Source organism: Nanorana parkeri, unplaced genomic scaffold (genome assembly GCF_000935625.1).
Source record: "Nanorana parkeri isolate BGI_ZX_2015 unplaced genomic scaffold, ASM93562v1 scaffold1, whole genome shotgun sequence".
Lineage (NCBI taxonomy): Eukaryota > Metazoa > Chordata > Amphibia > Anura > Dicroglossidae > Nanorana > Nanorana parkeri.
In genome coordinates, this window is record NW_017306269.1 from 3,278,894 (window position 1) to 3,290,106 (window position 11,213).

Consider the following 11,213-nt stretch of genomic DNA (forward strand, 5'->3'; position numbering starts at 1 on the left):
GAGGTGTTCTGCAGTCCACAGAAGTAAACTGGGTGGGGCTGAGGACATTGCAGAGTGCATAGAACACATGACAGCCCTGGATTTCTGGCAGGATAAACAAGCATTTTTTTTTTTCCATTTTCGAACATATAAGAAAACATTTTTAGTGGTATATTTAACAAACCAAAAATAGGGAAATGAGAGAAGTTCATAGCTGAGTTTACATCCGCTTTTATTTTATTGGGGAAAGTGAATTAGTTTCTACCAATTTCTTCTCCGCAGTTGAATGAAGAGGGAGAGCAACCTCAGGAGGATATAGAGATATTGGAGGACATGGTAGAGGATGAGGATGACCAGGATGACCCCAGCTCTACTACTGTACCAGGTGATTATTATTACCAGGAGATTGGACATTTCTATATCTGCTCACTACATTAAAATGTGTTTTGATTGCTGCCTGTGCCCCAATTAAGGAAAATGTCCCCTCACTTCCTGTCCTGCCTGACACTCATTAACTACACAAGAATGGAGAGATTTCCCATTGCTTCCTCTTCTGGCTGAAGTATATAAACCAGGATGATAGCGCCGCTCGTCTGGTCAAAGTCCTGTAAGGCTTTATTGTACGTGACGAGATCAGGAGAAAAAGTCCACACGGTTCGGGGGTCAGAAATTCCCCTTCATCAGGGCTAAAGGATAGGACAACATCAAATGACATAAATAAAGGATGCTAGAAAAGTTTAAAAGAAAAATAATTATTTAACTTTTTGTTGTCTTATACTGGATTCAAATTTGGATTTGTAAAGAAAAGTACATACTGTACTTTACACGGGGAAGCCTCAGGGGGGCCTCATGTGAGTACAGGAAGGTTCAGGGAAAACAAGAGTGCTACGCCAAAGGTTTAGGGAGACCGTGACTATTTACTGGATTTCACCATAGAAATCAAAGATAGCAAGTCATCATGTTCCTCCAAGTTCTGTTATAAATAGAGTGAGGGGTTAATGGAGGGTGATCCAGCTCAGGTGTAACTGTCTGCTTTGCTCCTCTCCACCAAAAGGTGAGCTTCAAAAGCTGCTTGTGTGAGAAGTAGGGATGCACCAATGCCGCTTTTTCGGTACCGAGTATCGATATTCTTTTTTTGGTACTTGCCGATACCAGAAGTCCCAGGCGTGTAAAGACTCGCCACCTGTCTTCCAGATAAGCAGGGAAGCCGTCTCCATGCTCCCTCGTCACCTGGTGACGAGGAAGCATGTAGCTGGCTGTCTGCCCAATCAGAAGCCGGGCACCGTGTAATGACTCGTTACCGTGCTTCCTGATTGGTCAAGAAGCTGGCCAATCAGGAAGCTGCGCAATGAGTCATTTACACGGCGCCCTGGCTTCCTGATTGGCCGGGAAGCCGGCTCCATGCTCCCTCGTCACAGGTGATGAGAGCGCATGAAGCTGGCTTTCTGGCCAATCGGAAAGCCAGGAGGCGGGTAATGACTCGCCGTCCGGCTTCCTGGTGGGCCAGCTTCCCAACCAATCAGGAGGCTAGGCGGCGTGTAATGGCTCGCTGCCCGGCTTCCTGATACCGGAAGCTCAGGTATCGGGCTAGGCAATGGAGCATTTGGGCGAGTATGAGTACTCGCCCAAATACTTGGCACTGATACTAGTAACGGTATCGGTGCATCCCTAGTGAGAAGCACGCATCGCTCTATTGAAACTAAAGCTTGAAGCCCTAATGAAGGTGTAACTGTTAGCCTCGAAATGCGTTGGATTGTTTTCTTTGGACGTGCTTTCTGAACACCTTCCTGTGTGAACATTATTTTGACACACCTGAGAAGATGGCTGATCACTGATCTCTCTGTTTCTCATTCCCATTCAGACTCGGACAGGAACAGCCCTCCAGTACGTTTCAGCCGGACATGTCTGAAAAATGTCTTCTCGGTTCTGCTTATCTTTGTCTATTTACTGCTGATGGCTGTCGCTGTGTTCCTGGTCTACCAAACCATAACCGATTTCCGGGAGAAGCTGAAGCACCCGGTAATGTCCGTCTCCTATAAGGAGGTCGATGTGTATGAGGCTCCTGGTAGGTGGGACTTTTTTTTTTATCTGCTTGTACTTCCTCAGTATATACTGCAGAAAACAGCTGACCAATCAAATAATTAGGTTGGATAAACCCAATAGTCCTTCACTTTGATCACATGTTCTTGCCTATCATGTAGAAGTGAACCTGTCATTTGTTAGAAATTTGACAAATTAACTTTACTGGTGACGTATAGGGATTGGTCCTTTGTGCCGGGGCTGGTTGCCTAGGTTGTAGTCTACGCTCTACACAGGACCTTGACCTCTCTGAGTTTAGATTTAGCCCTCATCACGGAGACATATCCCTTATCAGACCTGGAGGCAAGCACTCACTGATGTGCTTTGTCTTTAGCTAACCCACTGGCCTCTGGGAATCCTTTTTTCACATGCACGTGTGGGTGTATTAGTGTTAAGAATACGCCGATACCATTTTATTTCGAGTACGAGTACCGATACTTTTTTCCCAGTACTCGCCAATACCGATACCGTAAGTGCCATTAAGGAAGCCGGGCGTCGTGTAAAGACTCGCCACCCGGCTTATCGATTAGCAGGGAAGCCGTCCCCATGCTTCTCGTCACTAGGTGACGAGAAAGCATGGAACTGGCTTCCCGGCCAATCAGAAAGCCGGGCACCGCGTCATTACACAACGCCCGGCTTCCTGATTGGCCATCTTCCCAAAAGGCGTCGTAAAAAGACTCGCCACCCGGCTTATCGATTATCAGGGAAGCCGTCCCCATGCTTCTCGTCACTATGTGACGAGAAAGCATGGAACTGGCTTCCCGGCCAATCAGAAAGCCGGGCACCGCGTCATTACACAACGCCCGGCTTCCTGATTGGCCATCTTCCCAACCATTCAAGAAGCAGGGCAGCGAGTCATTACACGCTGCCCGGCTTCCTGATACCGGAAGTATCGGGCTATCGTAGCATTTGGGCGAGTGCGAGTCCTCGCCCAAATACTCAGCACCGATACTAGTATCGGTATCGGTGCATCCCTAATTAGTGTGTATGTGTACATTTCTGCACTTGAACATGGTCATTATTGTCACAGGGACATTGTAAAAGCACATTTTTGCTTAAGGAATTGGTTTTAGTTCTCTACGATTATAAAGTATCTATGATGTACACATGCTGACCAGTGAAATCTTTTAAAATTGAGATTCATATAAGTCTTTGTTCATTGACCTGATTATTATAAAGCCTTTCAAATTTTTTTGTAACAGGCATTGCATTGTATCCAGGTAAAGCTGAACTACTGAGCTGTGAGCATCACCTGTATGATCACATCCCGCCACTAAAAAACCCGGGCCAGCCTGGAGAGAACCACTGTGTGACCCAGAGGATCAACTACACTGACCCGTTCACCAACCAGACCATGGTAATGAACCTGATTACTCAGACCTTTCTATATGTCTCTAATGAGCATTGCCTTCAATCACAACTGTGGGATCTTGCTCCCCCCTCCCTTTAAGATCCCCATTGGCGGTGTTTTATGCTTTTTCTTTTTTCCTTTTCCTTCTGGCCAGTCACGTGGCTCGCTTGCCCCTCCTCGGTCCTGTCCTGATGTTCTGTGGTCCTGAATAAAACAGAGAGCCAGGTCCACACAGGGTGTGACTGAACCTGGAGGGCTTAAAGCGGACCTTTACCCAAAGCTTTAAAATTACAACAAAGACACCTTTAGAAATGTTTAGTAATGACAATCTACAAACAGATACATGTAGATAATTGCCGGCTTTGTATTCTTTGCATTCCTTATTTCTCTTTTCCTCCCCAGTCTTCTCACAGTGGCCATTTTTACTAAGGGCAGATTACTAGCTCTCCTATTACTTCCTGGATTTCTGGCACATGTGACTAGACAAGTGACCATGCACATCATCTCAGGGAAGGAAAATGCCTTTCACTGAGATGAGATTTCCCAGCAATGCTCTGCTGATGACAAGGCAATCTCAGTGTGCATTGCTTTGGCAAACCGAAGTCATTTTGCCCTTTCAAAGCAGAAAGTGAATGCTCTGCAAGTGTATGCTTGAAATGCAGCAGCATATGCTAATATAATGTAGTTTGCCCTTTGAGCACTAGATGGCACTGTAGTGCAAGTCTAGTGTATGCTAGTTTTCTATATGCATGCTTTTGTCTATGGTATATATGTTTCCTGTATGATATATTATGCTGTATTCTGATATAATGTTCATCTAAGCAAGTAAAACTTGATTCAGCATTCCTCAAGATTTCAGTACTTCATCTAAACACATAACCAACAGTGTAAGTATTTCAATATCACAGCATTTTACCCCTGACGTGTCTATGTTATTACTAATCATCATTCATAGAGGGATGCATTGGTAGGATTTGATTTTTGAGTGTAAAGGTCTGCTTTAAGGCAAGGAGCACTGCGAAGAACAGGTCTGGATTGTATGCGAGTATTACAGCCACAGCTTCCTTTGTTTTATTTTTTAACCACTGCCTGGGGAACATTAAATAAAATAAATATTACCCGGACTTTAATGTTAAACTTCAGTGCAAACAGCTTAATACACAGTTTAAATATGTATATGTTAACTGTTTTACCCGCCAAACTTTGTACAGCCAAGTTTGTGATTTTTCACACATTTTCTACACTGCACAACCTGACAGGTGACGCACAGTTCCATATCAAGCAATTTAACATTCCTTGTCACTTCTATCCAGCAAGCAGGGAGCTGACCCAGGAAGCAGTAAGGGACGTATCAGGCGACCATCCATCAGCAGTGGGGAGTAGTAACGGGCACAGTCCGTGGCACAGCCTTAATGATGCCCAGACTGTGCGGCTGCCATGTCTTAAAGGGGCCAATAGCCATGACTACATGCTTCTCCCACTGAAAGTTGAAGCGCAATTTTTAGTTCAAAATTAACTATACTTGACTCATCATTTACATGGAAACAAATAACTGTTTCTAACATTGTTGTTAGGCAAAGGAACTTCCCACCATTGGCTGCAGATTGTACACAGAACCAAGTAACTGTTCTTATTGTGTTGTGAACAAAGGAACTTTAGTGGCTTGATGTACTTGGGCATCATAGTGTCTGCGTACTGTGGTGATGCCTTCCTCAGAGCTGTTTCCTCTAGAGTTGTATGTCAACTTCATGAAGGTTGGATCTGTCACTTGACTCTTTGTTTTATACGTTCAGATGGTTCTGTGTCAGAGGGTCTTCCTGTAAATTCAGGAAGCTGTGGAGGTGTCTCCACCAGTTTGTTTGTCTCCATTTCTCCCTGAGGTTCAAAGAGTACCTCTTCTTGCTCTTCCTCTACTTGAGCCTGTGGCACAAATTCTGGTGCATAACATTCCGGAGTGGTTGTTAATAACAGATGAAGTGGAAACATGGGATCATCTTGCCTCAGCCATTCCGCCTCCAAATCTGCCTCCCAGTCGTCTTCTTCTTCCTCTTGTTGTGACTGAATAACCAGTTTGCCTAAGAAAGGGTCAACAAGTTGGAGGTGACTCAATAGGCACCCATGAATGTGATACAAAGTACAGGTAACAAACAGTGTATGGCTGTGAGCTCCACCGGTGAGCTGATTTGTGCTTTCAGAGAGGACCCAGGTTTTGCAAGAGCACCCTGTCACCTGATTGAAGATTATTAATTTAAACTCAGATCAATAACCTCTCTTGTTTTGCTTCCCTTGGGCATTACTGGCAGTTTGAATCTTCTCATAGGCAGTCTTCCGGTTCCTTTTAAAGTCAGTGAGCATAGCCTTTGTGAGATGTATCAATGGAGGTACCAAAGGCCAGGTCGAGCTTACCTCTCGAATATAAAAATGTAAGGTGCATACCCTGTCACATCATGCCCCATACTATTGTAGGCATGAAGAACTGCTGAGATGTGTCTACTATAGTGTTGTTGTTTTTTTGAGCTATGAGTGTCCCCTACATATTTTTAGGAGAGTACGGTTTAACTGTTTGGGCTGTGGATCCCCTTGAGAGGGTAAGGAGTAGTTTGTGACTTCTGAATCTCTTAACACTTAATACTTAACAATGATTTGATGAGTTTACTTTTAAATTCTCGGCATTGGTCTGAGCAAATCTTTGTTGGGTAGTTTGTAAAGGACGAAGAACTTTTCCTCCAGGATTTCGGCTACAATAGAAGCTTTTTGACCATTCATCCGGAACGCTTGTGCATATGGGGTAAAGTGGTCAGTCACCACCAAGACATTACATTGTCCATTTCTATCAGACTCCAAGCACATGAAATCAATTATCATGCATTTATGGTTGTCAGTGGTGAGTACACAGAGGCACTATCCTGGTGTTAGGGCCTAGAGGTTACGTCCCTTTAAGAGCCTGAGTTCACCAGGCCTGACTCTCAGCGTCTGGCTCCATTCCAACCCTGAGGATGATTTGGTGGAGGATCTTATCTAGACAAGCAATAAAAGCAGACAGTCTCTGCTGAATGTGTTTGAAGAAGTGCAGCTTTCCACTCTTCTGTAGGTCTCTCCAAGTGCCTCCGGATGTTTTTCAGCAGCACAACCCAATTTATCCCCCTTTTAATTCCAAATAATTTCTGAATGGGTTTCAAAAGCTCACTACTTATGCGGCCCCCCTCCTCTTCTTTCTTTTCCTCTCTTTGTATGTCCTTCTCTCTTGTCTTTTGTTGTTCTTTTCTTCTTCACTTGCCTAAGGGTTTTTCTAATGTTTGATGGAACCTATCTCGGATGTCACGGAATGGTGGCAAGGCTATGGTATGCTGCTTTATCACCCAATAGTGGGGTTATGCTGGCGTCCTGCAGCAGGTAGCTGGCAGCCCTGCTCCGGGCCTTAAGCAGGGGCTAGCCCACCGGTGGAGCCTATGCATAGGTTATCTTGGTTTTATTTGATTTCGCACGGGCTCATGAGTGGGAGGTCCTCTGTTTTCCCCAGTTGTCATATTATTTCCAGATTTATGGTGATGCATTGCACTAGCTATTATATGACTGTCATGCTGTAACCCATCAGTGAACCGTTCTAATAATGTACCGTGATGTTTTTCCCACATGCGCCTTTTGGCATTGTTTCCTTGTGGATGGAACGTATTTCTGTTTCTGTTTTTCCTAAATAAAAATACTTGTACAACAAAAGCTCACTACTATTCTCTGTCTCTTAATGGAATCAGAGACCTTCTACACTTCCACAGCCTGTGCTGCCCGATCTATCCAGGTTTCAAACTTCACTCCCCCATATGGGACAGGCGGCATCCCTGAATAAAACCACAGGCTCCTATACAGCTAATTAACGGACAGGGAGGAACGTTTCACTGAACCTTCTACCAGTTTCCCACATCCTCAAAGGAGGCGGGAGGGTATCTTGTCGATATCAGTGCCTAGACCATGGAAGCAGGGACTGCAATTGCGTTAGGTGCCATCTGACTTGAAATTTGCGGGCTGGTTGCCTGTGGACTTTAAAAGACAAAAGCACAGTCCACCTAAAATTATTATTTCAGATGTATTTGAATGCCTGAGGTCTGAATTATGCACCATCTTTTTATGTCACTTAAAGTCCTCCAGAGCCAGGATCTCACATCAGTCTTCTCCCACTTATGCTGAGTCTCATACATCCTGCTGCATTCTGCCTAATGTAAATAGGGAATCAGGACAGGCACACTGTGGGCTTATTACAGCGAATAGATATGTTTCTGTTTACCTTTATACCACCACCGTCCCTCCCTAATGTTTTATTGATCAGGTAAAGCATATTATGAACTTAGGTCTGCTTTAGCAGAACAAGCAAACATTAGGGGATGGTCAGTAAAGGATATAAAAGTTTAAAGGAAACCTGTTAAGTGGGAAATGAGAGCTGCCATTGCTGAAATATTAATGCTTTGACATCAATACTTTGAGTCACTCATCCTGAAGAACCATAGAAAATAGAAATATGGTTTATCTGAGTTTCATTTGCTGCATGCTTGAGTCAGTGAGTGACAAGTACAGAATCCAGACACTTCTTAAAGGAGAACTATGGGGTCAGTGTTTTTCCCCATAGTTCTCCTTAGGGTAACGGGAGGACACAAACTAGCGTCCTCCCGTTACCCTAAGCTCAGTATAGCGCGAGCTACAGCTCGCGCTATACTGAGACGCCGCAGCCGGAGCGGATACCGACTTAGATGACGGGATCCGCCCAGCTGCGTGAGTGACAGCTGGCTCTGCCTATCTAGAGGCAGAGCCAGCTGTACCCGCCCCCTCCCTGTCCGTTCCGCCAGTCAGCGCTGGCAGATCGGAGAGGGGAATCCAGCCCGGTATGTGTTCGCTCACCTCCCGATCTACTGAGCCGACCTGTGACAGTCTCATTGTCACAGGTCGGCTAGAACTATGAGGTGAGTGAAAAGCACTCACATCATAGATCTCCTTTAAGGTAGACATAAGGTTGCAGTTGTATTTTTCAAGCTTTAAAAATGAATGGTGCAAATGGCAAGACATCCACTAGATGGCACTGTTGATCCTCAGTGACAAATGCTGCTATTAGGGGATCTAATAGTTTGGGGTGAATTCATTTTTTTAATGTTTATGACAATTAACGTTTATGTTAGAAAGGATTCCCAGAGCTCGCTGGGTTATGTAAAGAGGGAGCACAGCAGAAGGTGCTTACTTTCAGGCACAAATTGTCAGTCTAAAGCCTCAATGTGCTGTGCATTCATAGATGCCCCTCTGCACACCTCTGTTATCAACTGGTTCTCTTTTGTATCCACGCGCTAATTCAGAAGACATAAAATCATTTCAAGACAGGTGTGAGCAACTTTGTGCTTTAAGTACAAATCCCATCATGCCTCTGCCTCTGGGAGTCATGTCTGTGGCTGTCATGCCTCACAACAGCGGAGGTCCAGAGTTGCTCACCCCTGATCTAGGATGAAGGTTTTTAAACGATATAAAGTGCCCAAGGATTTGGACCGGACTGTATGTGTAAATTATCAGTTTGATGTACGTAACCCTATTGAAATGTGTTATTTGATTTTATAAAAAAGAATTATTTGTATAGTTTGTAGTTATATATGTACATGGGAGGGGGGGGGGGCATAGCCATATTTGCTCAGTGCACGCGCAGTCTCTGGGTACTACTGCTCTGCATTGCTACACAATATCTGAAAGTCGCACTTTAATACTGTAATACTGACTGAAAATATGCACTGTACCCTATATACATTGGCGTAGTGTTTAGCACTTCTGCTTTGTAGCACTGAGGGTCCCCGTTTTGTACCCCAGGCAGGTCACTATCTGCAAGGAGTTTGCATGTATGTTCTCCCTGTGCATGCGTGGGTTCCCCCAGGTACTCTGGTTTCCTTCCGCACGTCAAAGACATGCTGGTATGTTCATTGGCTCCTCTCTAAATTGTCTCTCCTATGTATGCATGTGAGGTAGGGATTAGATTGTAAGCACTCGGGGGCAGGGACTGATGTAAAGCGCTATATAAATCCCTGTAATAAAATACATTTCCTATACACATTGATTCAGATCTTCTGTATGAATATTGTGTTTTGTAGAAGCAAGCGCTCATTGTTAAGGGCCCGCGCCAAGTGCGGAAGAGGGAGCTGGTTTTCCTGCAGTTCCACCTTAACGAAACAGAACAAGACTTCAGCGCTATCGACTACCTGCTGTTCTCGTCTTTTCAGAATTTCCTGACTAGGTAAGAACTTTCTTCTGCCGTCACCTAATAATACACTGAGCATGATTTCTATTCCAGAACGGGAGTCAGCTGAATGTATATTCTTCTTCACTGGCTGTTCTGCCAATCCAGGTAGTTAGTACAATGCAGTATATCTGGCAGGGCAGGTAGGTGGTACAATGCAGTATATCTGGCAGGGCAGGTTGGTGGTACAATGCAGTATATCTGGCAGGGCAGGTTGGTGGTACAATGCAGTATATCTGGCTGGGCAGGTTGGTGGTACAATGCAGTATATCTGGCAGGGCAGGTTGGTGGTACAATGCAGTATATCTGGCAGGGCAGGTAGGTGGTACAATGCAGCAGATCTGGCAGGGCGGGTAGGTGGTACAATGCAGCAGATCTGGCAGTCCAGGTTGGTGGTACAATGCAGTAGATCTGGCAGTCCAGGTTGGTGGTACAATGCAGTAGATCTGGCAGTCCAGGTTGGTGGTACAATGCAGTAGATCTGGCAGTCCAGGTTGGTGGTACAATGCTGTAGATCTGGCAGTCCAGGTTGGTGGTAGAATGCAGTAGATCTGGCAGTCCAGGTTGGTGGTACAATGCAGCAGATATGGCAGTCCAGGTTAGTGGTACAATGCAGCAGATCTGGCAGTACAAGTATGGTGGTACAATGCAGCAGATCTGTTAGTCCAGGTTGGTGGTACAATGCAGTAGATCTGGTAGTCCAGGTTGGTGGTACAATGCAGTATATCTGGCAGTCCAGGTTGGTGGTACAATGCAGCAGATCTGGCAGTCCAGGTTGGTGGTACAATGCAGTAGATCTGGCAGTCCAGGTTGGTGGTACAATGCAGCAGATCTGGCAGTCCAGGTTGGTGGTACAATGCTGGTATGTTCACATCTGCCAATGAACAACAAAGGAAAAACAGGACTTAGCAGGTGTATGGAGAGACCCCTCTGAGCTATTTGCAGCCATGACTGGTGCTAGCAGTATCTCTCTACAGCATCTTACTGCAATGGTACAATGCCTGCAAATATGGAAGCTGCCATTGCCTCATTTCCTCCAGAAAATGCAAATCCTGAGTTCTGACTTTCTGATCTGTGTGCTTGTTCCAGGTCAGTGAGTCAGAAAACACTGACCCAGACACATTCAGTCAACTGGTATTCTGAGAAGGTCAGCCCCTGTATGTCACTACGGGTTCCCTTTAATCCTGCCGGCATTGTGTTTTTGTGGTTACTTCCATACGGATGGTATAACATTGGAGGAATTATACAGGTTTCCAGGCCCGTGTCTGTATCTCCATAATCTCAACATGAAAACAATCTTCCCTTGTGTTCTGATAAAACGGAGATCACCATCTCAATGAGCTCTTTGTGCTCCGGCTTTGCTGGCTTTTCATCTCTGGTATTAAGACTTTGACGTAACTGAAACTTAGAAGGATGAAAAGAGCATTTTTATTTTGCTGATAACATTTAGTAATATCTGTGTAAATAGGACCACGTGCCTGTACCTGTGCCAGGCTGGAAAGTGAACCTGTTTTCCTTGGCACAGTCCACAGCTGGCGGCCCATGGAT

General features: G+C 45.1%; 1 protein-coding gene across 1 annotated transcript in view; it reads left to right on the forward strand.

Moving 5' to 3' along the window:
- The window catches only part of TMEM206 (transmembrane protein 206), a 21,809-nt gene that overhangs the window by 6,788 nt on the left and 3,808 nt on the right, over nucleotides 1-11,213 (forward strand). The window contains exons 2-5 of the mRNA XM_018554060.1: nucleotides 262-364; nucleotides 1,841-2,044; nucleotides 3,261-3,415; nucleotides 9,520-9,662. Coding sequence (XP_018409562.1) covers nucleotides 262-364; nucleotides 1,841-2,044; nucleotides 3,261-3,415; nucleotides 9,520-9,662 — 605 coding nt within the window. The remainder of the gene's footprint in view (nucleotides 1-261; nucleotides 365-1,840; nucleotides 2,045-3,260; nucleotides 3,416-9,519; nucleotides 9,663-11,213) is intronic.